General features: G+C 41.6%; 1 protein-coding gene across 2 annotated transcripts in view; it reads right to left on the reverse strand.

Annotated features, from left to right (window-relative positions):
• The window catches only part of LOC137355506 (A disintegrin and metalloproteinase with thrombospondin motifs 14), a 216,831-nt gene that overhangs the window by 169,402 nt on the left and 20,800 nt on the right, over positions 1–26,629 (reverse strand). For both annotated transcript variants that reach the window (XM_068020727.1, XM_068020728.1), the window contains exon 3: positions 20,122–20,269. In XM_068020727.1, the coding sequence (XP_067876828.1) occupies positions 20,122–20,269 (148 nt within the window). The remainder of the gene's footprint in view (positions 1–20,121; positions 20,270–26,629) is intronic.

Consider the following 26,629-nt stretch of genomic DNA (forward strand, 5'->3'; position numbering starts at 1 on the left):
CGTTTTAAGGAGGGTCTTAAAGGAGAGATAGGTGGAGAGGCAGAGGGCTTTAGGGAGGGGTTCTGAGCTTTGGGCCTCCATATTTTGAAAGATGAGTTGAATTTTCAGTACCCAATGGGTTAATATGGTTGTGCCCAATTTTTTTGTTTTAAACAGGAGAATAGTTGCCGAACAGCTTTATCTTAATCTTATAACAAAGGAAAATATTTCCCTGGCAGGGATAATAAATGAATAGCCCTCAAGATACAGGGATGGTTTTGTTTTGCTTTTGGAGCAGGCTGAATTCTGCAGACATAAGTTATTTCTATGGTAAATTAAACAGTTACAGAACTCAGAAGAGAGGTGACATAACTTTTAACAGAAATTATGAGAAAATCAACATAAAGAACAAAAGAACAAAGAACAGTACAGCACAGGAACAGGCCATTCGGCCCTCCAAGCCTGCGCCGATCTTGATGCCTGCCAAAACTAACACCTTCTGCACTTCCGGGGCCCATATCCCTCTATTCCCTTCCTATTCATATATTTGTCAAGATGCCTCTTAAACGTCGCTATCGTATCTGCTTCCACCACCTCCCCTGGCAGCAAGTTCCAGGCACTCACCACCCTCTGTGTAAAAAACTTGCCTCGCACATCCCCTCTAAATTTTGCCCCTCGCACCTTAAACCTATGTCCCCTAGTAACTGACTCTTCCACCCTGGGAAAAAGCTTCTGACTATCCACTCTGTCCATGCCGCTCATAACTTTGTAAACCTCTATCATGTCGCCCCTCCACCTCCGTCGTTCCAGTGAAAACAATCCGAGTTTTTCCAACCTCTCCTCATAGCTAATGCCCTCCAGACCAGACAACATCCTGGTAAACCTCCTCTGTACCCTCTCCAAAGCCTCCACGTCCTTCTGGTAGTGTGGCGACCAGAATTGCACGCAATATTCTAAGTGTGGCCTAACTAAGGTTCTGTACAGCTGCAACATGACTTGCCAATTTTTATACTCTATGCCCCGACCGATGAAGGCAAGCATGCCAAATGCCTTCTTGACTACCTTATCCACCTGCGTTGCCACTTTCAGTGACCTGTGAACCTGTACACTTAGAACTTGGCCAATTTCATTTTTAATAAAACAGCGTGGTGGAAATTCTCAGTTCTAGGCTACTAATTCTCAAAATTTCATTGCTTTCCCATCCCTCCCCTCCCCAGCAAGCAGGATTCAACAGCACAGAGAATCAATTCAGCATGAGACACATGGGCAACTCACCAAATGGCATAACTGAGATAAGACAATACTGTTGGATTTAAATCTCAAGTATAACAGAGTTACAGTTAACAGTTATAAGTAGAAATATGTGCTAGTGGGGTGTTAGGAATGGTCACTGTTGACCTGGAAAACCCTGATAATGCCCGAATCGTGATGCCTCAATCAGGAAAAGCTCATGTCATAATGATAGCTCAGCAGTTGTGGACTATACGCAGTCTTTAGATAAAAATAAAATTACAAATGACAAGTTCCAGAGGGGGGGGGGCGGGCGAACCAATTAAACAGTAAAAGTGGCAAGGATAAACAAAAACACAAGATCATATGTGTTTAATAAAAACAGCAAAATTGTAACAAACATTTGTTAACAAAATATATCAACCAAGAATAATGACACCTTTAGATCACGTACCTAATCACAGATATAATTAACATAATATACACAAAAGACAATTAACAGCTGAACAGTAATTTTAAAAGAAAGTCTGGTTTACTGGTCCAGGATTAAAATATATACAAAAATGCTAGGCATTCACTGATCCATATACTGTAGGGGCAAGAAAATGTTTTTTCTCCCATTTGCTTGTCTTTTCTTCTTGAACTGTTATTTTGTTGCTTTTTACTTGTATCTACTTTCTCTTCTGCAATTTTTTTTTTAAACTCTTGTTCTACAGTAGTGCTAGTTGCCAACAAATCTATCACCTTTTCCACTGCTGGTAGCAGGTAGTGCTATTTTAGATGACAGTGCTGCTTTTTGCATTATGCCCATGTTCTTAGTGCTGGTGGTAGGGAGTAACTAGTAGGCCTGAGGGAAGGGACAAGATGCAAACTTATTATCCATTCTTTTACTGTTTTTGGTTACTTCCAACAGAGATGATATGAGATAGGAGCTGCCTTCATTTCAGCTGCTAACCAAAAACCTCTTTGCCCTGCATCTCTCCAAGCATCACAACTGCCTGGACTACTATCCATAGCCTACAACAGCTTGCATTTTTAGTTCTGACTCCTGCTACGACTAGGTGAGAAAGGTGTCTAGGGGTCTCTCAGCCTTCACCTGGTCTTACCAGAACAGGGTTTTATTTTTATACACATTGTGTTTTTAGCTCCCCCTTGGTGAATCCTTGTTCAATTATAAGGCAAAGAAACCAGCACAAACAGGTTTTAAGTTTAAAGAAAAGGAGGTTGAAATTTATTCAACTTAAACTCTAATTTGGGTGGCGCCGAGAAGAAAAATACAGTGGAAAAATTTGAGGCAATATTTGAAGATGTGTTGTTACGGTTCTTCAAGCTCACTGTAGAGTCCTTGATTGTAGGTTGATCGTACTTTTTATTTGGGCCCAGTATTCTTCTAAAACCCTGTTCGTTGTGGGAGACTTTTCTCCCTTGTGGTTCATGTGTTTTCTGCTTGCAAGAGAGAAATGGGAGCAGACAGGAGAGATCTTCTCAGTCCAGGAGGAAACAGTCTTTCTCTTGACTTCAAACTTTCTGTGGCCAGTTCAAAAGAAAGCCCTGGAACAGCCAGTTAGTCATGTGACCAGTTGGTCTAACCAGTCCTGGCCGCTGTGGATTGCATCACCCCAGCAGGCCCTGGAATGCGCTTCCCTCCCTCCTCACTGTCCGGTGATCAACATCCTTTGTGGGTTGAATATCAGAATGGTCTTTTGTCCTTCCAAATACTGTCTGTTGATATGCAAATGTCTTTTACGGCCACGGCTGGTCTGTTTAACAAGTCATTCCCTCATTCCAACAGCAGTTAAAAATCAATATCCATGACAAAATCAATGTGCCTCATTTTTGGCAGGTGGGGGCCGAGCATAACACTCCCTTGATAGAGTTATCGCTTACGGCTTGCAGAAAATGTCTGTTGAGGTGCGGAAAGTCAACTTGCTGCAAATTAACATGCTTATTCAACCAAGAGAGAAAAAGTGAAGTGCATTTGGCATTTAGAAAACAAACAAACAAACAATCAGGTACCAATCATTCATGAGAAACCACGTTACCTATATAATGCCTATATTTTCTGTTACGACAGGTGAGCAATGTCTAGGGGTCTTTTGCTATCTTTATCTGGCCTTATTGTAACAGGGTTTAATTTTGAACATACTGTTTTGAGCTTCCTTTTTTTTGAATCCATGTTCAGTTTCCAATTATAAGGCAAATAAATGAGCACAAACAGGTTTTCTATAGTTTAAAAGCAGAAAAAGGAAATTTATTAAAACCTTAAAACTTAAACTCTAATACGGTTCATGCCTATGGATATACCTGCTCACGCTAGCATGCGCACGCGATATAAACATGCAGATAGAAACAGAAAAGAGCAGAAGAAAAGATAAGTAGAACAGTTTGAACAATATCTTGTTACTGTTTCTCGAGCTCGCTGTAGTCCTTGATTGAAGATATGGTCTTGCAATTCGTTGGGGCCCAGTAATCTTAAAACTTTGTCCACGTAGCAAACTCCTCTCTCTCTTTGAGTTTCACGTGTCTTCAATGCTTTCAGCTCCTGAGAAGAGATGAAGGCAGGCAGACAGACAAGCAGGCGAGATGTTCTTGCTTCAGTTCCAGAAGTACATGGCATTCTGCCTAAAATCCCTTTGTCTGAGGTTCAAATTTTTTTTTTAAACTCCCAAGTTGCCCAGCAGGCCAGTCATGTGACTAGCTCCTTATACAGAACAGTCTCTTCAAAAATCCTTTGTGGGAAGTGCAAGTTCTCTGCAACAGCCATAGTATTGTGACTAAAATTGGTCTGACCACTTCTGTGTATTGGGAAGCAGTTGCTGGATCCCCATTGTTTCAACATTGTCTGTTACCATGGAAATATCTTTCCAGTCAGGGCTTGCAATTTTAGGTTTTAATGTTCATGTGGTGAAATAATGTGTGCCTCAGTCTTGGCAGGTGGGGTTTGCCTGACACTATCTATACACCTTCTAGACATGATGCAAAGCGACATGGCAAAGCTTAGCAACAATAATTAAGACATTACAAGAAAAGAAAACTCAAACAAAAGTCACATGGAAGCTGTATTACATTTTGCAAACATAGTTGGAAGATTGCTGCAGGTTTTCATCTAATTTCAGCATTAGGATGTCTACACGCCACTCAAGTTTTGACCTTTTGGCTTGAATTTAATTATATTGATAACATGTAATTGTAACACTCTTGTAAGTAAATATGGATAACTATGGCAGTTAATAGATGCAGTAAAGCAACCATGGTCAGGAATGTATTTTGATTTAAGATTTCACTAATCTTACTGCCATGATGGCTCAGTTTGTTTACAGTGAGAAACTGAAGAATACATACCAGGGAGGCCCCAAATTTGATCCCCACTCTGATCAGAGTTGGTACAAAGGTAGAAGCACTACAATTGTCGTCAGCACCCAACATTGGGAGGTTGGGAAAGAAACAGGCAAGTGTTCTGTTGGAGTAGTCGTTGACATTCTTTATCAATTCCTGCAGGAAGTGCATGAACAGTATGCCCTACAATCAGAATACCTACCGAGACTAACTGTCTAAACTCACACATGAAGAACAGCCAATTGCGAGAAGTAGTAGAGGTAAGAGGATAAAGAGTTGACTGCTTTAGGAGAAAACAGGAAGAGTAAAAATGAAACTTAAATAAGGCTCATTATCTCATGACTTTTATTGCGAGTAAGGCCCATAAATTTGAAAAGATTCATTCAATAACACAGCAAACAAAACACAAATAATATTGTCGAAAACCTTGACAGATTAAACAGTCCAGCTTCACGAGAATTCCACATCTTCGCACCTAGTGGAATTACTATTAAATAATTCACCATTCTTTTGGCATTATGTTGCTCTGTTCCATAATAACTCGCACATTTCCCAGTCCAGGCATAAGAACCTTGCATTCTTCATTTATACCAGATGGTTCATGAGCCTTAGAACAGCTGTAGGTGATTGTTAAGAAACTAGGAGCAGAGAGTGGAGGAGGTCTAAGCAATATGTTTTAGAACAGATCCTATCACAGATATGTGTATATATATTAAGAATTTGAATTGTTAAAACTAATATTGCTCAATTTACACTGAAAATAGACATTCTAACTTTGGGCAGTTGGACGCTACCTATTTTCTGCCGAGGTGACATTGTTGAACATTCTGATACACCCTTCTTTAAACAAAGATGCATTATGGCACAAAATCAATGTTACTAACCCCATAAGGCAGGGTTCAGCAACCTTTTTTATTTAAAAGAGGTTTTTTAAAAAATTTGCCTAAAATAAAAACTATTGGGAGCCGCAAGACGAAAAAAAGTAAAGAATGGAGTGAAGGCATAGGCATATATTAAGAGGAAAAAATTGTTTGAGATCCTAAGGAACATAGTGTACTTATATGATGCTGTAAAAAAGTTGTTTTCTCTCTGATGCTCAGAAGAATGACCACAGTTATTACTGAATTTCAAGTAATTTCAATCCTGTATATAGGGTGGGCAAAAATCCAGTTTCTACATCCCAGGAATAGGTAAAAACCTTTTTGTTTTCAAAGTTGAATCTTGATGCTACCCAAATTCTAAATTTGCCGACAGCTCTCTCAACTTTTTCCTGGAGAATCATAACGATACACTTTCACTTTTTAGGTGGATATTTTCAGCAAAGGTTTTGAGCTTTGCTAACAATTGACCGGTAGAATCCGATTTTTTGTTCACAAACATTTCATCAAATATTGGACATACATAAGTTCTGTGTGGCTTGGTAGCAAAACAAAATCTAGTCACCTCTCAGCTAAAGTCACTATTTTCATCTTCGATGATTCTCTGTTTCAATGCCATTCAATCCTTTTGTTCTCTGTGAGTGAATTTTTTTCTAAGTATGATGCTTGTAACCCCTTTTTCCCCCGCTAATCTTTTTGTAACCAAACATTTTTTTCTACAAACTTTCTTGAAAATCAGAAGTATTGTACATTAAAACTCTTTCTTTTTGCATCTTGTGATACGGATTGCTTAAGCTATCCAAGTGCCATGCCACTTCTGAAGCCCGACAGCGTAGAATCTAAATTTTTGATTAAGCAAATGAATAAATCAATAAGGAAAATTGTGTTGCCGTCTAGCTCTGTCATTTTCATGACTTTTTTTTTTAGGCTATCATGATAATGTGATCCAACTGGAAAACGTTGGGAGCTGCAAACAAGATGTTAAAGAGCCATATGCGACACCCCTAACACAAGGCAAACATGCATAGGGAAAAGAAAATTTACAGTTTCAACAATACCACGATGTTCTTCATTGATGACTGGATATTCTCAGATTTATGAGGCTTATCTACAATTAAGGTCTAAAGACAAATTTGACAAAAATTGAGGCACATGGATCATAGCTGTGAAGAGCATCTGAATTCCAAGAGAAAGTAGATGTAACGTAATAAAAGCTCCAAAGTAGTGAAGCCTTGATGTGTCAAAAAAAGCTAAGCACTTCATTACCAAATCATTCCACATACGCCAGGAGGAGAACATGCTTTTCTAGAGTCTCAGAACTTTGTCATATGCAATACAATGTAATGCTATTAAAAGTAACCAACTTTCTCAGGCTATCTGAAACTATCAATAATAGTAGCTTGAAAGCATTCTTCATTGTAGTTACTTTAATGAACAATCATCCACAGGAAGAAAGTCCAGTATCCACCATATTCCTCAACAGCACTTAAAATAAGTAAATTATGTGTATCTCTGTTCTTTCTCCCACAGTTCTGTGTTCCAATGTGCTGCAGACAAATTAACAGAACAATGCCATTTAAGTTTCCATAGACAAGATTTCTTCAATTAGTCCCACTGTACCTGTTAAGACCACAACCATGACCATTCCAAAAGGAGGACAGTGATCGAGTATAGGAAAGTGAAATCCTCTGGCAAGGGAGAACTAAATATAGGTCACATGTGCCACCTACACTATGCAGTTGAGCAGTGGAAAGACCCTGCATTCATCATTGTGTCTTCCACAGGGTATTCTTTAGGAAACACCATTCATGTCAGAGTATTTGAAGACCAGGGGACAGGTTAACCTCAAGTGACAGGTGTTGACCATGCCACATTCTCATCTGTCCCAGAGTCTCCTCGATAAGGGCATGGACTGACCTGATCAGGGCATTAATAATGTCCATGCCAATATACAGTTTGACAACATCCAGATACACATTGATACAACTCACTGCACAATACAATTGGGACAGGCACAGCTGATGAAGCAAATTGCCTCTCCAGTGAATCTGCTCATCACATTCACGAAGGCCAGTGACGCTCCTCTATGATGCTCCAGCAGATTACCATTCAGAGCTCTCAAGAGTGTGTTTCTGCAGGGATTTAGGAATGTGCATCCAGTTTTTTGTAATACACAATACTATCTTGGAGAATCCTTCCAGTCTATAGTCCTCCCAAGCATGCCAATCAGTAATTCTGCAAATCTGAGAACAAAGCAAAGGAATGCATTTACTACAAAAACCAATACTAACAATCTCACCTACAGATACAACTTTCTATTCTTGGTGCATAGTTCTGCATGGAATTATTGTAACACTGTAGAAACATACTTTAATTTAAGTATACTATCAATTCCTACAGATTAACTATCTCAAATTGCTCTGAAGATAGCCACAGTTTTACATAGAATGGTTTCACTACAGAGAATTTACCAGTTGCTGCAGAATTAAATTTCTTGCTTCTGAATCCAGTGTCCTCTTTCATCCTCATACCATTCACTCTAATTTGAGAAGTACAATGCATTTATTTTTCTTACTTATTCACTTCTCTGTCCAGCATTTTCTTTTTCCCCTTCAGGCTTGCTAGTCTTCCAAACAGAATTTATATGCAGAGTGGCTCTTGAAAATGGTGTTGACTCACCCTCCTGGATGCAATAGCAAGTTTCTGGACTGTTCAGTCACAAGTAGTGCCTCTTATACTGTGATTAGTACATTGATTTAGGATGTGTCTTCACCGGTGTCAGTTTCAACATAGAAATGGTTTCCTCCATGTAATGTTGCATCTGTACCCATGTGCAATGTGTGCATTCTGAAAAATGCATTGGTGTAAGAAGATACAGTGGCAAACAGTGTACATCAATGTATGCACATCTGTACCCCTCCCCTTTACATCCAACAGAATGGTCCTCACACCAATTTCAATTAACACATTTTGAAAGCATTAAAAAAGAATTTCACTGCATTGGCTTTTGCTCCAGCTTAGAACAACACCATGCAGCAATAGTCGACTCCTGTTAATTCAAAGCAGTTCCTTACATCAACAAAATCAAGTTAGCCAATAGTTCAAATAAAACAATAAAAATTAAACAGCACAGCAGGTGCTTTGATCATGGAGAATTGAATTAACACATTAATGGGCCAAATCTTGCTGGAGCAGGGCAATTGACAGCACACTTCAGATCAAAACAAATTGTGCCGTAACTTGCTAGAAGTGTGAACTTGATAACAGGGCATCTGGGACCTTAGCAAACTTCGACACCAATAATGTATCTCCTTAATCAGTAAAATTTAAGAATTGTAAAAAGGAGCAGAGGAGGGACAGAGAAATTGGGTGAATTAGAGTCAAATCAGGTATGGAAATAGAAATAAAGAGAGAGATAAGGAAGCAAAAAATTAAAATTAAGAACTTTTTAAATCTCCAAGAATAATTTACAACATGCAAGAATGAGAGAACAGTTTCAAGTGTTCTCTTTCTGGACCAGTGAGGTTGATTGGCATTGCATTAACAATTATCCCATTGATAAAAAGGTGCATACGACTCTTTACTTCTGTGGCGAGTTTAATGGGCAATAAATGTGCAAGTCCAGCAAGTTCTTAAAAATGATTGGAAAGCAAAGGACAAGATTCCTTTCATGCAAAGCAAAAAGCAGAGTGGGTAAATCAATCAACAAGTCTTGGAAATCAGCAACTCTCCCATATCTTTTAATCCTTCAAGATTTGGCCGAAAGTGAATTTCATCCCTTTGCACAGAATCTGCAACCATTCGACCCAACTGGTCTTTGCCAGCATTTATGCTTCAAATGAGCCTCCTCCCAATCCTCTTCATCTAACGGTTGGGATATCCTTTCGCCCTCATATGCTTATCTAGCTTCTTCTTAAATACATCTATGCTATATGCCTCAACTACTCCTTGTTTCAGCACATTCCTTGAAGCATTTTTAACCACTCTTTGGGTGAAGAAGTTTCTCCCGAATTCCCCACTGGATCCCAGCTTCTCCCAGCTCACCACCCCCCCACACCCACTTCCCAGCTCCCCCTTGCAACCCCTTCCCCCACACCCCCTCGCCCTTGCGCCATCTTCCCCTTCCCCCCCACCCCCTCCCCCTTCGCACCCCTCCCTCCATGAAATCACACCACTTACTTGTTAGGGTCCCTGCTCAAGGATAGGATCTAACAACCCCACTGTCTTGTGGGCGTCTCGGGAGAGGCCAAGGCTAAGGGAGTAAACCCTAACAGAAAATCCAGAGCGGGACTCCGAAGGTGGTCATGTGTCACCTTTGGCATGTTTCCGGCAGTTCTTGCAGCCATACCAGTGCCAAACGTCGTGCTCTGCACTCCTTTGGACCCCACCTGGAAGGCTGAGAGGGGGGGGCGTTTTGACGCTTGGGCAACTCACAACCTCCATACATCTGCCCAGGCACGCGCCATGGAGAGGTCACTCCATAGTCGCCTCACAGCGATCAAAACATCACGGAAGGCAGTAGTTACAGGTTATATGTCCAGCTCAATTGGCATAGAGATTGGGTGCCGCGGGTTGCCTTTGTCGGTGGGAGAGGTCATCGCATCTCACCGGAAAGCTACCGCCCGCCTCAAACCGGGCAGCCCCCGGTCAGTAAGGATCTGTCCCGCCACAGTCCACCTGCTTCAATGGGTGCTTGGAGCTCAGGGTCATTGCCCGACAAGTGGACTGTAACACCACACCAAACAACACGACAAAAAAAAGAAAGAAGGTACCTTCGTTTTGCAAGTTGGAACATCAGAACTAGGTGTCCTGGCCTGTCGGAAGACCTTACACAAATCAACGATTCTCGGAAGACCGCCGTCATTAACAACGAGCTCAGTAGACTCAATGTAGACATTGCAGCACTTCAGGAGACACACCTCCCTGCGAGCGGATCACTAAGAGAGCGAGACTACACCTTCATCTGGCAGGGTAGGGATCCTGAAGAACCAAGACAGCGTGGAGTGGGCTTCGCCATCAGAAACTCTTTGCTCAGCATGATAGAGCCACCTTCAAATGGCTCGGAACGCATATTGTCCATCCAACTGCTCACCGCCTCTGGTCCAGTACACCTACTCAGCACCTATGCTCCCCACCTGAAGCTAAAGACCAGTTCTACCAGGAACTCCATAATATCATTAGTAGCATTCCCAATAGCGAACATTTGTTCCTGCTGGGGCCGACCATGACTCATCACCTTCCTGCCTTGAGTGCCAAGGCATTGGAAGGATGAATGAAAATGGACAGAGACTGCTGGAGTTGTGTACCTATCACAACCTCTGCATCACCAACTCGTTCTTTCATACTAAACCCTGTCACCAGGTTTCATCATGGAGGCACCCAAGATCACGTCGTTGGCACCAGCTGGACCTCATCGCCACAAGGCGAACCTCTTTAAACAGCGCTCAAATCACATGCAGCTTCCACAATGCGGACTGTGACACCGACCATTCCCTGGTGTGCAGCAAGGTTACACTCAAACCAAAGAAGCTGCACCACTCCAAGCAGAAGGGCCGCCCACGCATCAACACTTGCAGAATTTCTTATCCACAGTTTCTAAATTCACTTGAAAAAGCCCTTCAAAACACTCCTACAGGGGATGCAGAGACTAAGTGGGTCCACATCAGAGAAGCTATCTATGACTCAGCAATGACCACCTCTGGCAAACATGAGAAGCAGACTGGTTTCAATCTCACTTTGAAGAGCTGGAACCTGTCATAGCCGCCAAGCGCATTGCATTTTTGAACTACAAGAAAGCCCCCAGCGAGTTAACATCCGTAGCACTTAAAGCAGCCAGAAGCGCTGCACAAAGAACAGCCAGGCGCTGTGCAAATGACTACTGGCAACACCGATGCAGTCGTATTCAGCTAGCCTCCGACACCAGAAACATCAGAGGAATGTATGATGCCATTAAGAGAGCTTTTGAGCCAACCATCAAGAAGATCGCCTCCCCTCAAGTCTAAATCAGGGGGCACGATCACTGACCAACACAAGCAAATGGACCAATGGGTGGAGCACTACCTAGAACTGTACTCCAGGGAAAATGTTGTCACTGAGACCGTCCTCAATGCAGCCCAGTCTCTGCCAGTCATGGATGAGCTGGACGAAAAGCCAACAAAATCGGAACTCAGTGGTGCCATTGATTCTCTAGCCAGTGGGAAAGCCCCTGGGAAGGACGGCATTACCACTGAAATAATCAACAGTGCCAAGTCTGCTAAACTCTCAGCAGTCGATGAACTGCTTTGCCCGTGCTGGGATGAAGGAGCAGTACCACAGGACATGCGCGATGCCAATATCATCATCCTCTATAAGAACACGGGTGACCGCGGTGACTGCAACAACTACCGTGGAATCTCCCTGCTCAGCATAGTGGGGAAAGTCTTCACTCAAGTCCCTTTAAACAGGCTCCAGAAGCTGGCTGAGCGTGTCTACCCTAAGGCACAGTGTGGCCTTCGAACAGAGAGATCGACCATTGACATGCTGCTCTCCCTTCGCCAGCTACAGGAGAAATGCCGCGAACAACAGATGCCCCTCTATGTTGCTTTCATAGATCTCACCAAAGCCTTTGGCCTCGCCAGCAGACATGGTCTCTTCAAATTACTAGCAAAGATTGGATGTCCACCAAAGCTAAGTATCATCACCTCATTCCATGACAATATGAAAGGCACAATTCAGCATTGCGGCGCCTCATCAGACCCCTTTCCTATCCTGAGTGGCGTGAAACAGGGCTGTGTTCTCGCACCTACACTATTTGGGATCTTCTTCGCCCTGCTGCTCTCACATGCGTTCAAGTCTTAAGAAGGAATTTTCCTCCACACAAGATCAGGTGGCAGGTTGTTCAACCTTGCCCGTCTAAGAGCGAAGTCCAAAGTACGGAAGGTCCTCATCAGGGAACTCCTCTTTGCTGACGATGCTGCAGTAACATCCCACACAGAAGAGTGCCTGCAGAGACTCATCAAAAGGATTGCGGCTGCCTACAACAAATTTGGCCTAACCATCAGCCTCAAGAAAGCGAACATCATGGGACAGGACCTCAGAAATGCTCCATCCATCAATATCGGTGACCACCCTCTGGAAGTGGTTCAAGAGTTCACCTACCTAGGCTCAACTATCACCAGTAACCTGTCTCTCGATGCAGAAATCAACAAGCGCATGGGAAAGGCGTCCGCTACTATGTCCAGACCGGCCAAGAGAGTGTGGGAAAATGGCGCACTGACACGGAACACAAAAGTCCAAGTGTATCAGGCCTGTGTCCTCAGTACCTTGCTCGACGGCAGCAAGGCCTGGACAACGTATGTCAGCCAAGAGCGACGTCTCAATTCATTCCATCTTCGCTGCCTCCGGAGAATCCTTGGCATCAGGTGGCAGAACTGTATTGCCAACGCAGAATTCCTCGAGGCGGCCAACATCCCCAGCATATACACCCTACTGAGCCAGCGGCGCTTGAGATGGCTTGGCCATGTGAGCCGCATGGAAGATGGCAGGATCCGCAAGAACACATTGTACAGCGAGCTCGTCACTGGTATCAGACCCACCGGCCGTCCATGTCTCTGCTTTAAAGACGTCTGCAAATGCGACATGAAGTTCTGTGACATTGATCACAAGTCGTGGGAGTCAGTTGCCAATGATCGCCAGAGCCGGCCGACAGCCATAAAAAGAGTGGTGAGTCAAAGAGACTTAGCAGTTGGCAGGAAAAAAGACAGCAGCTAGGGGAGAGCCAACTGTGTAACAGCCCCAACAACCAATTTTATCTGCAGCACCTGTGGAAGAGTCTGTCACTCTAGAATTGGACTTTATAGCCACTCCAGGCGCTGCTTCACAAACCAATGACCACCTCCAGGAGCCTACCCATTGTCTCTCGAGACAAGGAGGCCAAAGAAGAAGATGATGATCCTTTATGTAACGCCCTAGTTTTGGTCTTCCCTACAAGTGGAAACATTTTCTCTAGTCTACCCTATCCAACCCTTTCATTATCTTAAAAGACCTCTGCAGCTGTACAGGAAATTGATGAGACCACATCTGGAGTACTGTGTACAGTTTTGGTCTCCTTGTTTGAAAAAGGACATAACTTCATTCGAAGCAGTTCAGAGAAGGTTCACTCGAGTCATTCTGGAGATGAAGGGCTTATCACATGAAGAAAGGTTGAACAGGTTGGGCCTATACCCACTGGAGTTTAGAAGAACGAGAGGTGATCTTATTGAAGCATATAAGATCCTACGGGGACTTGATAAGAGTGGATACCAGGAGGATGTTTCTTCTTGTGGGGGAGACTGGAACTAGGGGACACAGTTTAAAAATTAGAGGTCTCCCTTTTAAGAGAGATGAGGAGAAATTTTTCTTCCTCAAAGGGTCGGTAGTCTGTGGAATCCTCTTCCCCAGAAAGGGGTGGGTCATTGAATTTATTCAAGATTGAGTTAGATAAATTTTTGACAGACAAGGGAGTCAAGGGTTATGGGGGAGGGGGGACAGACAGGAAAGTGGAGTTGAGACCACAACCAGATTAGCCATGATCTTATTGAATGGAGGACCAAGTTTGAAAGGCCGAATGGCCTACTCCTGCTCCTAAAGTTCCTATTTTCAGTTCACTCCTCAGCCTTCACTTTCCCAAAGTGCCTGAGCCTGTTCAGCCTTTCCTGGAAGGATATCCTCTCAGTTCTATCATCCTTATGAATTATTTTTGCCGCTTCTCCAATATCCTATTTAAGCAACTCTGAATTAAGGCTAGACTATATTCAGAATTACAACACGATTAAAGGCATGTAACAACTCCCTCCATGTCCCTTAAGTAATTGGCTCAATTATGATTTTTGGTTGATCAACAAAGATTTAATACCATGTTTGTCCAAAGTCAGAATTTGTAAACCTGGGTTTCCATCACTCAGATGCAACTGAAAGCATACATCGTATTACTGTAAAGTTACTGCTGGTGCAGAAATCATGGGCAACATTACAGGCCCAAACATTGGCGGTGGGGTGGGTAAGTCAAGTGTTTTACCCATACTGAGGCCCCCAATTTCTCCCCCCCCCCCAACTATTTATATGAGGTTGTACCTCTGCTCAATGGCAATAAAAATTTAGCCATATAGGCATGGGTACACTCCAAAAGAAAAGTTCTTCTGGGAAAAAGTCTAGTCAGGGGAAAAGGAATAAACACAATCACTTTGCATGCACTACAACCATTATTTCTTTGCTCCACAAATCTAAATAGACAGCAATTTAGTCACAGTATTTTCACAGAACAGGATAAAAGTAAATGTCTCCATTTTCAGGTTAAAATAAAATCAACGAAGGAATGTAACTTGGTTTAAAACACATTCATAAACAATTATTTTAATCATGGAAAGGAACAAAAATCCAAGATCAGAAGTGAAAATTTCAACTTTTTAAACAAAAACTTTTGTGATTTTAGAGCAGGGATAGCATTGTTAATGCCATGATTTTAAGATGACAACTGAGGAACAAAAAATTTAAATAGTCCCTACTTTCTGGTTTTTCAGCTATTTGTGAATACATTTATGAATGAAACCCTTGTAAACCTGCCAAGGTTCTCAAATTTCAAATTATAAAGCTACTCCTTTGTTCGGCATTGCATATGTTCACCACTAACAAGGTTAATTATGTATCCATTATGAATCAGGCAATGTTAAGTAAGTCTAAAGTGTCATTAAAGAATCTGTCCGAATAATGCACTATTTCACTGATTAATCAGTTGACCAAATCAGCATCATAACCAATTTCACTTACTAAGGCAATATATACATAACTTCAGAAATCAAACCCATATCTATTTTCAAAGATTAGGCACATTTTATTTTCATCTGCAGAAAAATAGATTATGGGCTGTTTTGACAGTCAGATGGGCTTCACTTTGAATCCTATAGCTTCCTATCACTTAAATGGTACATGATTGAGTAATGGTGAGGCTCAACAATTTTTAGGACCATAGAAAAATGACGGCACAGAAAGAGGCCATTCAGCCCATCATGTCTGCGCCAGCTAAAAAACTAGCCACCTAATCTAATCCCACCTTCCAGCACCTGGTCCATAGCTTTGCAGGTTACAACACTTCAGTTTGAGAAGGTCTGAAGAAGCATTGATGCATTGCGCTGTAAAATCAGAATGAGCAATGAAAAGATTAGCGGGACATACAAATATGGCTAGAATAGCAAATCCAAACTGGATCAGCACATATCAACATTGATGCAACCTATGAAGACTTAGACCATTCTACACTTCCAACAATATGGATGGGTCCTCATGTAAGAAAAAAGGAGACTTTCAGGGAAAAAGAGAAAGACAATTTAAAATAATTTCAGCACTGTGAAGCCCACTTCTTAATAAGCATGAGTTTGCGATATTAAATTGGGAATCTCAGTCAACAAGCTATAGAATGGCCAATGCCAGAAATGGAAAATTTTATACTGCTTTAATCAAGGAAGCTCTTCTCAATTTGGGGTCAGAATAGAAAGACATCAGGCCTGTGAATGCTTAATGCTGACAAGAAAAGGTTTTGTACATCAGCAGATTGGTTGTATTTGACTTAACCCAGAAAATTATAGGCTTGAATCCCAGCTTCAACTGTTACTTGAACTTTTTGTTGTCACTGGGGGAACTCGATCGAGCAATTAGTGTAAGGCAGCACAGTGCTACATCTCAAAGAGAGGAAGAGCTGTCTGGATCAGTTCCCTCAGCACCAACTAACATTTATGTTTGCTTCCTCATGTTGGAAAATATTTCAGAGCACATTATGATGGGGACAGATTGAGACCAAAAAGGAAATTAAGGAACTGATGGGAGAAGGGAGTGGGGAAAGAGAAAAAAAACACAGAAGGCATGATCTGAGATAGAGGTTTTTCCAGATACTTTTGAAGGTAGGGAGAGACAGCCAGGGAAAATGGTTTTGGAAGAAAATTCCAGAGGGCAGAGACACAAGAAAGACTGGCTTTGGAGTATCAACTTAACTCAGTAGTAATTCTCTTACTGGAGTCAGATGGTGGTGGGTTGAAGCCCCATTCTATATCTTAAGCCCTTGGCCAATTCTATAGCGCAATACAAAAAGGGGTAGCACTGTGAAGGAGTCATGTTTTGGATGAAATGTTGAATTGAGGCCCCTCCAGCCATTCAGCTGGATTAACTCCCAATGCCCTGATCTACATTTATCCTTTTATACCAACACCAAAATAGATAGATTGTTGAGTATATTCAAGGCGGAGTTAGACAGATTTTTTGGTCCGCCAGGGAATCAGGGGATATGGGGAGCGGGCTGGAACGTGGAGTTGAAGCAGATCATCAACCATGATCACAATGAATAGCAGAGCAGACTCGAAGGGCCATATGGTCTACACCTGCTCCTATTTCTCATGTTCTTGTATCATTTTCCGTTTGCAGGACATTGCTGTGTGCAAATTGCCAGTGTGCTTATCTACATAGCAACAATGACTGGACTTCAAAAACAACTCATTGGCACTGAAGCTTCAGGATGTTCCAAGGATATGAACGGTGTTATGTAAATGAACTCGCTTTCTTTCTCATATGTTGAATTGAAGGAACATGGGAATCAGATAAAGAGTCAGGGGTGTGGAGGGTGTAGGGCTGGGCAAAATTTCCAAGATTGAATTGGGGAAAGTCCATGGAGGATTTGAAGACAGAAGGGAAAGATTCTGAAATTCATTCACTTGAGCACAGGACACTTGACAGGGACAGAGGTCCTTTACAATTCTGTGCAGGGCAGGACTGGGTCACGGAGGTATTGAATAGCTGATGTTTATGAAGGTATGGATGAGGGCTTCAAGCAGCTGTGGAGATGAAGTAAATGGACAATGTACTAAATACAGAAGGAAATCTTGATGGACCAGATGTGGGTTTAAACGCTCAGCTCAGAGTTGAACAGAATGGCAAGGTTCAGTGTGAAGAAATAGCTTGGAAGGCTAATGGAGCCAGAGCCAAAAGCACATAACAAAACTCAAAACAACTTAGTTTCACTCCTGTTAACATGAAGTTGTAGGACCCAGTACTTGATTTTAGATATCCAGCTGTATAGTACAGCAGCTGACCTAAAATCAATGGTGGTGCAGCAGCGGTAGAACCAAATGCCATTGGCATATATATATATCCTCCGCCCCCATACTTGCAGATTATGGCAATGATGGAGCAATATGTAGATAATAAACAGGAATAGATCATTAACGGAATCTTGTGGCACACCAGTTCCAACTGTGAAGACAAAGGCGGCCAAACTTCGCATTTGAAACAGTGCAAGTGCAATAATGAGATACTGGTACTATAGAAATCCAGAGAATAGAATTGTCTATAATATGAAAAGCAGTATGTCAAGAGGTCAATGAACTACAGCTGCAGACAGACAGTATGTCACTGCTGACTTTGACCAGGGTTCAGTGCATTAGGTGTGTAGGAAACTAGATTGCTGGAAGTCGAACAGAAAAAAAAACTGGAGTATGTGGATGCCAATGATCAGTTCTAATAACCTACAATCCTTTCTCTCCAAGGTAAGAAGATTGAGATCAAAAGGGGCTCTTTTCAAAAAGGTGCAGTAAGTTGTTTTGACATTAGTGGATCTTGTGTCAGCTAATCAGATTACCACTGTAAAGAAATAGAAAATCTGAACCATTTGACCCCAACTGAAGAAAGGTAGCTTGAGAGAAGGAAGAAGCACTGAAGGAACAGAAAAGCATAAATATAAATAACCAATTATAAATAACTGATCTGTTTACAACCATTCCCAAGTCAGTCCATAAAAAGACCAGGCACAGTATAATTTGAATTCCTATACAGTCCAATCTTTAGACTAATAAATGATCAGGAAGAATTACAGATGTGTGTGGTCTCAAATTGGATGCCAGCCAGTATTTGCACAAGCCCAAAAATCAAGGAGACCAACCCCCACCCCCATACATTCCACTAAATTCACTCTCACCATCTGTTATCATTTCTCTTGCTTTCCATCATAAAATGTGGCAAAACATCAGGATGAGCTGATGACACAGATGAGGAGTCCATTGGCAATGAAGAACAGTTGGCTTTTAAAATCATACAAGATACCAATGGATGTCAGACATTAAAGATAAATAAAAAAAATAATTTGCACCTTATGCAGATTAAAATTACACAGAAGTTATGTAGGCATCTTAAATATGGTACAAAACACATTTCAAATCTAGGGCTGCTATCTTAGTGCAATTAGTACAATATGTGCCTTCTTATCAGAAAGATCTACATTCAAATTCTAGGTTGGCCTGTCACGCCCTGCCTCAAATGTCCAACATCGTCCTCTTTGCTCATCTGAATTATGCCTCCTTTTAGGGGAAATCACAGAACTATACAGATAATTGTTATGTATAATTCCACAGCCTAATCCATTACATTCTCTTAGAGCAAAGTCATCAGTCCACAGGTGGAGCAACAAATAAACTCTGCGAACAAATGAAAGTCTAATTTTAATCAGTTTTTGTACTGGAGGAATTCTACCTTTAGTAAGTTATCTCAGTGGCCTTGCTATCCAAATATTTCTCTTTACAAGCATTAATCTGCAATAAATTACCGCCCTATCATCCGATGGATGCTATGTAGCCAACAGAATTTGCATTCGGAACAAATCTCAAGGACATTATTTTCTGGCCTGAAATACAGCGCTAATAAGTTGACCACAAACTGGCCAACACTGTCCATCAAGGACTGCCTAGTCTGGATTTCTGCCAAGACCAAGATTTGAATTCAAGCAGCCTTCATATTGAAGACAAAAAGATATCGAAGCTTTCTTAATTGCCCACTGCAAAGAACTTCATCGTACTGGCATGTTCAATCTCAAGTGTACTGGGTTTTACATGAGGTCATGAAAATATAACTGGATTGGACAGTTGACTTTAAGATGATCTAATAAAATGCTCCATGACTATTAGTGTTTCATTTCTACATAATACCTCACTTAGCAATTGCACTGAGCAACATCACCAAGCCTTGCCCTAAAATCACTACCTATGCCTTGCATTTATATAGCACCTTTAACATACAAAACTTCCTAATGCTCTACATTGAGGTGTAATCAGACAAAAATGGTGAGCCGAAGGAGATTTTAGGAGTGTCCAAATATTTCATCTTTTAATTTATCTTTCATTGAAACACCTGTGTATGAAAGATTAACAGGAGTCAAGCAGAATTTCCCCTAATGAATGCAACATCACACATAGGAATGTTAAGCATTGAAATGACAGACTGTGGCAGCCTACACAGGCAATTTACATTAGTTAAATATGTCACATAATTACTAAGCAGTACCGTAAACTGTCAATTTACAGGGTTTTATTAACATTTGGCAAAATTCCGTACACCATATCAATTTAGAAGAGAAACTCTTCAGAGTTTCTAAAACAAACTATATTACAATACAGATGTCGTCTAGACATCCACTAAAATTCACAGATAAATTAAAAGCAGAGTAAGGATGCAGAATGCAAACACTGTAATCAAATTAGTCTTATAAAAATAAAAAGCATTTAATATTGTGCAATTTTAGTATGCAGAATGCATTCTGGAGAATTTGTGGGGTTTAATAACAAACAGGATTTTCGTTTTTAATGACTTCGTAACTTTTGTTTTAAAAACTTAAGCTCACACTTTCAGTAACCATTAGTCTTTGCAATACCTTCAATGGGTAGGGCTTTTGGTGTTGCTTGTTTGATAGATGACCTATGATACACCACATGAACACGACCTTTCCCCTCTTGTGCCTGCTGTCCTTTTTCCAAAGGCTCAATGAAAAACTCGCCAGTGTCTGCACGAATCAATCCAGCCTATTAAATCAAAAAGAGCGTAATTATACACAATTTAGTCAGCACAATGAGTAATGTTTCTGTATGAATTAACAAAAGGAGGTCCTCACATATAGGGTTCAAATGTACATAAAATATATCAACATCTGTAGTCAGTCCTGCCATTAGGAGCCAGCAACTGGAAAAATTTTCCAGCAACTCCTCCCCCTTCAATCACCAACTATTTCTGGCAGCAGGCTGGCTAAACAGCACAGCAAAATTAGGGAAACGGATTTATTTTTTTGAATACACAAATCTATGCATTTGGAAGTAGATCAAATTAAAGCCTGGCTACCCAACCTGAACCCAACCAAACCTGTCTACATATGTCGGGTCTGTATTCTGTGTCCATCTTTCGGGCTCAGGTAGGGTCAGGCTGGACTGTACTGTTTTGTTTCGTATTGTTTTGTTTTAATCTACGATTTTTTTCTGTTTCAAGAATATGTTTGTTATTTTCGGGTCGGGTGGGGCATGAAAAAAAACTAAAGGACTCGGGCCAGGTTTTAGATCAAATGACAGTGAGATTGTTAATAATGGAAAACTAATCAACAATATTTACTAATTTAATGCTCAATTGTTCATTCTAATCTTACCTTCAGTATATGTTTGTATAAATATGTACAAAATACACATATTTGGTTCAGAATATTTTATTTCCCTTCCACTTTGTTTACTGTAACCAGTTTCTGTTAGTCAAGTTGAAAGATCAGTGCTAGAAAACAATGAATAGTCTTTCTACAATTTGCACTCTGCTGGAGAAACATTTGTTTGTTTTGGTTAGGCAGCACTTGCACTCCACTAGAAGCAGATTGCCATTGTTCCTCCAACAGTCTAGTGAATAAAGGCATTAATTGAAGCATTTCTGAGATATGCATTAAGTTCCAGGTTAGAAACTGCTGCTCTTGGCTGCAGCAGCAATAGGAGTAGTATAACTGGCATCAACAAAAGGAATGCTGTAGTAGTAGTAGTAAACAGTATAGTTAGGAGGATAGATACTGTTCTCTGTAACCGAGAGCAAGTCTTGAATGCTGTGTTGTCTGCCCAGTGCCAGGGTTAAGGACATCTCCTTGGGGCTGGAGAGAAAATTGGAGTGGGAGGGGAAAGATCCAGTTGCCATGGTCCATGTGAGTACCAACGACATAGGGATGACTAAGAAAGAGGCTCTGCTGAGGGAGTATAAGCAGGTAGGGACTAAATTAAAAAGCAGTACCGCAAAGGTAATAATCTCTGGATTACTACCTGAGCCACGAGCAAATTGACATAGAGCAAATAAGATCAGAATTGAACGTGTAGCTCAGAGTGGGTGCGGGAGAAATGGGTTTCTATTCATGGGGCAGCAGCACCAACACTGGGGAAATGAGGGAGCTATACTGTTGGGTCGACCTTCACCAGAACAGGACCAGTACCCCGGTGAATCATAAAACTAGGGCTGTAGATAGTGCTTAGGAAAGGGGAGATTTAGAAAGTTAATGAGAAAGGACAAGGCAATAGTGCAGGGTAGCAATCCGGGTAACAAGAACCAGAGTGTGACAGGAAGGGGCAGAGCATACAAACATACAAGAGTGCACCAGTAAATAAAGGTCAAAGTAGGGAAAAATGGTAAAAAAAAGATAGAATTAAAGGTTCTTTATCTGAATACATGCAGCATTCGTAATAATATGGATGAATTGATAGCACAAATAGAAATAAATGGGTATGATATGATAGCCATTACAGAGACATGGTTGCAAGGTGACCAAGGTTGGGAACTAAATATTCAAGGCTATGAGACATTTTGGAAGGATCTGAAGGAAGGAAAAAGGAGGTGGGGTAGCTCTGTTAATAAAGGATGAGATCAGTACAGTAGTGAGAAATGATCTTAACTCAGAACAGCAAGATGTAGAATCAGTTTGGGTGGAGAGAAGAAATAGCAAAAGAAAGAAATCACTGGTGGGAGTAGTTTACAGGACTCTAGCAGTAGCTACGCTGTAAGACAGAATATAAAATCAAGAATTAATGGGGGCTTGTAGGAAAGGTACTACAATAATCATGGGTGATTTAAACCTTCATATAGATTGGACTAAACAAACTGGCAAACGTAGCCTGGAGGATTAGTTCATAAAGTGTATCAGGGACAGTTTCTTTGTACAATACATTCTGGAACCAACCCAGAGCAGGCTATTTTAGATCTAGTAATGTGTACATACATACATACGAACATATGAATTAGGAGCAGAAGTAGGCCATTCGACCCTTTGAGCCTGCTCCACCATTCAATAAGATCATGGCTGATCTATTCGTATCTCAAATTCCACACTCCCATCTACCCCCCCCCCCCCCATAACCTTTGATTCCCTTGCCTAACAAGAATCTATCTACCACCGCCTTAAAAATATTCAATGACCCCACCTCCACCACCTTCTGAGGCAGCGAGTTCCAAAGTTGTACAACCCTCTGGAGAGAAAAGATTTCTCCTTATCTCTGTCCTAAAAGGATGACCCCTAATTTTAAAACAGTGCCTCCTAGTTCTGGACTCACTCACAAGAGGAAACATCTTTTCCACATCCACCTTGCGAAGACCATTCAGGATCTTAGATACTTCAATCAATTCTCCCCTCATGCTTCTAAACTCCAGTGAAAACAAGCCCAGTCTGTCCAACCTTTCCTCATAAGACAATCTGCTCATTCCAGATAACAATCTAGCAAACTTCCTCTGAACCGCCTCCAATGCATTTACATCCTTCCTTAAATAAGAACAAAACTGCACACAGTATTCGACATGTGGTCTCACCAATACCCTGTATAAATGAAGCATAACATCCTTGCTTTTATTTTCAATTCCTCTCGTAATAAAGGATAGCATTCCATTTGCCTTTTTTCGTGTAATGAGGCAACCGTGTAATGATTAATAAATGACCTCATAGTAAAGGATCCTCTAGGCAAGAGTGATCAGGATCTGAAACATTAACTCTGCTTCTCTCTCCACAGATGCTGCCAAACCTGCTGAGTATTTTCAGCATTTCTTGCTTCTATTTCAGATTTCCAGCATCTGCAATATTTTGCTGTTGTTAAGGATATACTTGCATTGGAAACAGGTCAGAGAAGGTTCACTAGGCTGATTCCTGGGACAAAGGGGTTATCTTATGAGGAAATATTGAGCAGGTTGGGTGTTCAGAAGAATGATATAGAGTCAGTCATAGAGAAACAGCACTGAAACAGGCCCTTCGGCCCACCGAGTCTGTGCCGACCATCAACCACCAACTTATACTAATCCTACATTAATCCCATATTCCCTACCACATCCCCACACTAGGGGCAATTTACAATGGCCAATTTACCCATCAACCTGCAAGTCTTTGGCTGTGGGAGGAAACCGGACCACCCAACGGAAACCCACGCTGTCACAGGGAGAACTTGCAAACTCCACACAGGCCGTACCCAGAACAGAACCCAGGTCGCTGGAGCTGTGAGGCTGCGGTGCTAACCACTGCGCTGCCCCGGCACAGTGAGAGATGATCTTATTGAAACATCCAAGATTCTGAGGTGGCTTGACAGGGTAGATGCTGAGAAGATGTTTCCCCTTGTGGGGGAAGGTAGAACTAGGGGGCACAGTTTCAAAATAAGGGTCTTCCTTTTTAGACGAAGATGAGAAGCAATTTCTTCTCCCAGAGAGTCGTTAATCTTTGGAATTCCCTTCCCCAGACAGCACTGGAGGCTTGGACACTGAATATATTCAAGGCTGAATTAGATAAATTCTTGACTAACAAAGGACTCAAGGGTTATGGGAGGCAGGCAGGAAAGTGGAGTTAAGGCCACAATCAGATCAGCCATGATCTTATTAAATGGTGGAACAGGCTAAAGGGGCCAAATGGCCTACTCCTGCTCCTATTTCTTATGTTCTTGTGTTCTAACACCCTGGGCTATGACAAGAAAAAAAATCAACCAGGGGTCCATGTTAGAAAGTGAAATAGCACATGGTCAGAAGAAGACAGGATAAAAGTTCTAATGAAAGGTCACAGACCTGAAACATTAACTCTGCTGCTCTCTCCACAGATGCTGCCGGACCTGCATTTTTGGGTTTTTTTCAGATTTCCAGCATCTGCAATATCTTGTCTTTGTGTCAAATACAGTTGTGTTATTTGCCACAGCTGAATAGACTGCCAATATCCACCAACCAGATGAAAAACAGCCACTCGGGAGGTAACAGAGGTGGGCCTCAAGCATCTGTGAAAGTCTCAATTAATTGATACTCCTTCATGGAAAAGGAGAAAGAAATATTGGAGGGAGTGTTTATTGGATGCCTTTGTCAAGTATACCGAAGAACAGACAGACTGCCAGTGCCTGCACCTCAGGCATCATACTATGACGAAGCATAATTTACCTGTAAACGTCATACACCATGGCAAAAAGTGTGGGACGTAATATTTAAACCAAAGAATGGGCTGCAGTGATACAGACAATCCAATTCTGTCTAATGTTAGTGCCAAGCACTCCCAGTTCAGGGACAGACCAAACTAGATTCCAAGTAAAGGCTCCCTCTACACTGCCAATAATTTGCTTCAAATGCCTCAGAAGAATGCTGCTACTACACAGAAGTCACATTTTAATTCCCACACTACTCATCTATTGGGCCTCCTTGAGTGACATTTATAATTAGCAACAAACTATGGGCAGCATTGTGCTGTGGATGCATGCCCACTGGAGACAGAGTTGAAACTACCAATAATTCACACATTTCTTCATATGCATTCAGTTTTGCACCAGTTACCCAGTCTAAGTTATGCTATTATAGTACTGAATATTCATCCAATCAGAGCAAATAATTTACACCACTATACTTGTACTCACTCACCCAATTTAACAATTTTACACAGCTATTTTTCCAATCTTCCAGATTTTGCACATCCCTAACGTAATCAATGTTTGAATATGGTCTACATTCTTAATGTCTAAAATTGGCATCATAAATGATTAATTAATTTCAAATGTATTTGGAAATCTGATGAGCAATAATCTACAAACAAGTTACAAAACAAACAGATGGGATAAAAAAAAAATAGAAATGCATTGGGTAAATGTCCCCCACTGCAGAACTTTAGACATCTGTGTTGAAATGGAGACTCAGGTGCACATTCACCCTCAACCCACCCACTCCCAGGAATTTCCATCCATTCATTGAAAATCTACCCCCAGATTGTTACTGGAGGTCACTCGTAGTCCCCAAACTGCATGTTTACTAATTTTGTGTTACCTATCATACCAATAGTTCCTGCCTATCTCGAAACCAATCAATCTTTCTAAACTTTGAATACTTATCAATTTCAACTAAAATTCTAAAGGAAGTGCAAAGTGCAACAAAAAAAAATCTCATGATTTACATTCCTACTTCTCTCATTTCTGGTTGCAATCTTTTGCTGACGAATTTAACTCTCCTACCCGGTCACCAGTGCTCTCTCCAGCTCCCAACATCTCCTCTGACCCACCACGACACAGATGTCCACAATTCTTTCAATCTGCTCTAAAACTTGGTTGCCTCTACCTGCACTGCCCTCACCAGGTCACAAATGGTGTCCCACCCCCTACATTCACGGAGAAGACTCGGAGGGCAGAGTTCCGGACCAGTAAGTATAAAAAAAAGCTTGGCTGGTAGGGAATCTGTACCGAACTTGAAAATAAAACATTGATAAAAATTGATTAAAACCCTAATTAATTAATTAATAAGTAGAGTAACTAAACCAGAGAGAGGAGATTACTGTATTTAGATAGCATTTAGTATTTATAGTAGGAATCTAGCACTAGGGACCATATAGTTAAGTGTATCATAATTTAGTAAGGATTTGATAAGTATTTATCTTAAATTAATTTATTAATTAGTGTTAGAAATGTCAGTCAGAGGGGTGAAGTGCTTCACCCGAGAGATGTGGGAGGTCCGTGATGCTTCCAGCATTCCGGACGACAACATCTGCAGGAAGTGTACCCAATTGCAGCTCCTCACAGACCGCATGGATTGGTTGGAGCAGCAACTGGATGCACTTCGGAGCATGCAGGTGGCGGAAAGCGTCATAGACAGGAGTTTTAGAGAAGTGGTTACACCCAAAGTGCAGGCAGATAGATGGGTGACCGCTAGAAGGGGCAGGCAGCCAGTGCAGGAATCCCCTGTGGCTATCCCCCTCTCTAACAAGTATACAGTTTTGGATACTGTTGGGGGGACGGCCTATCAGGGGAAAACAGCAGCAGCCAGAGCAGTGGCACCACGGCTGGCACTGTTGTTCAGCAGGGAAGGACAAAGCGCAGGAGAGCAATAGTTAGAGGGGACTCTATAGTCAGGGGCACAGATAGGCGCTTCTGTGGACGTGAAAGAGA

This window comes from Heterodontus francisci, chromosome 42 (genome assembly GCF_036365525.1).
Source record: "Heterodontus francisci isolate sHetFra1 chromosome 42, sHetFra1.hap1, whole genome shotgun sequence".
Lineage (NCBI taxonomy): Eukaryota > Metazoa > Chordata > Chondrichthyes > Heterodontiformes > Heterodontidae > Heterodontus > Heterodontus francisci.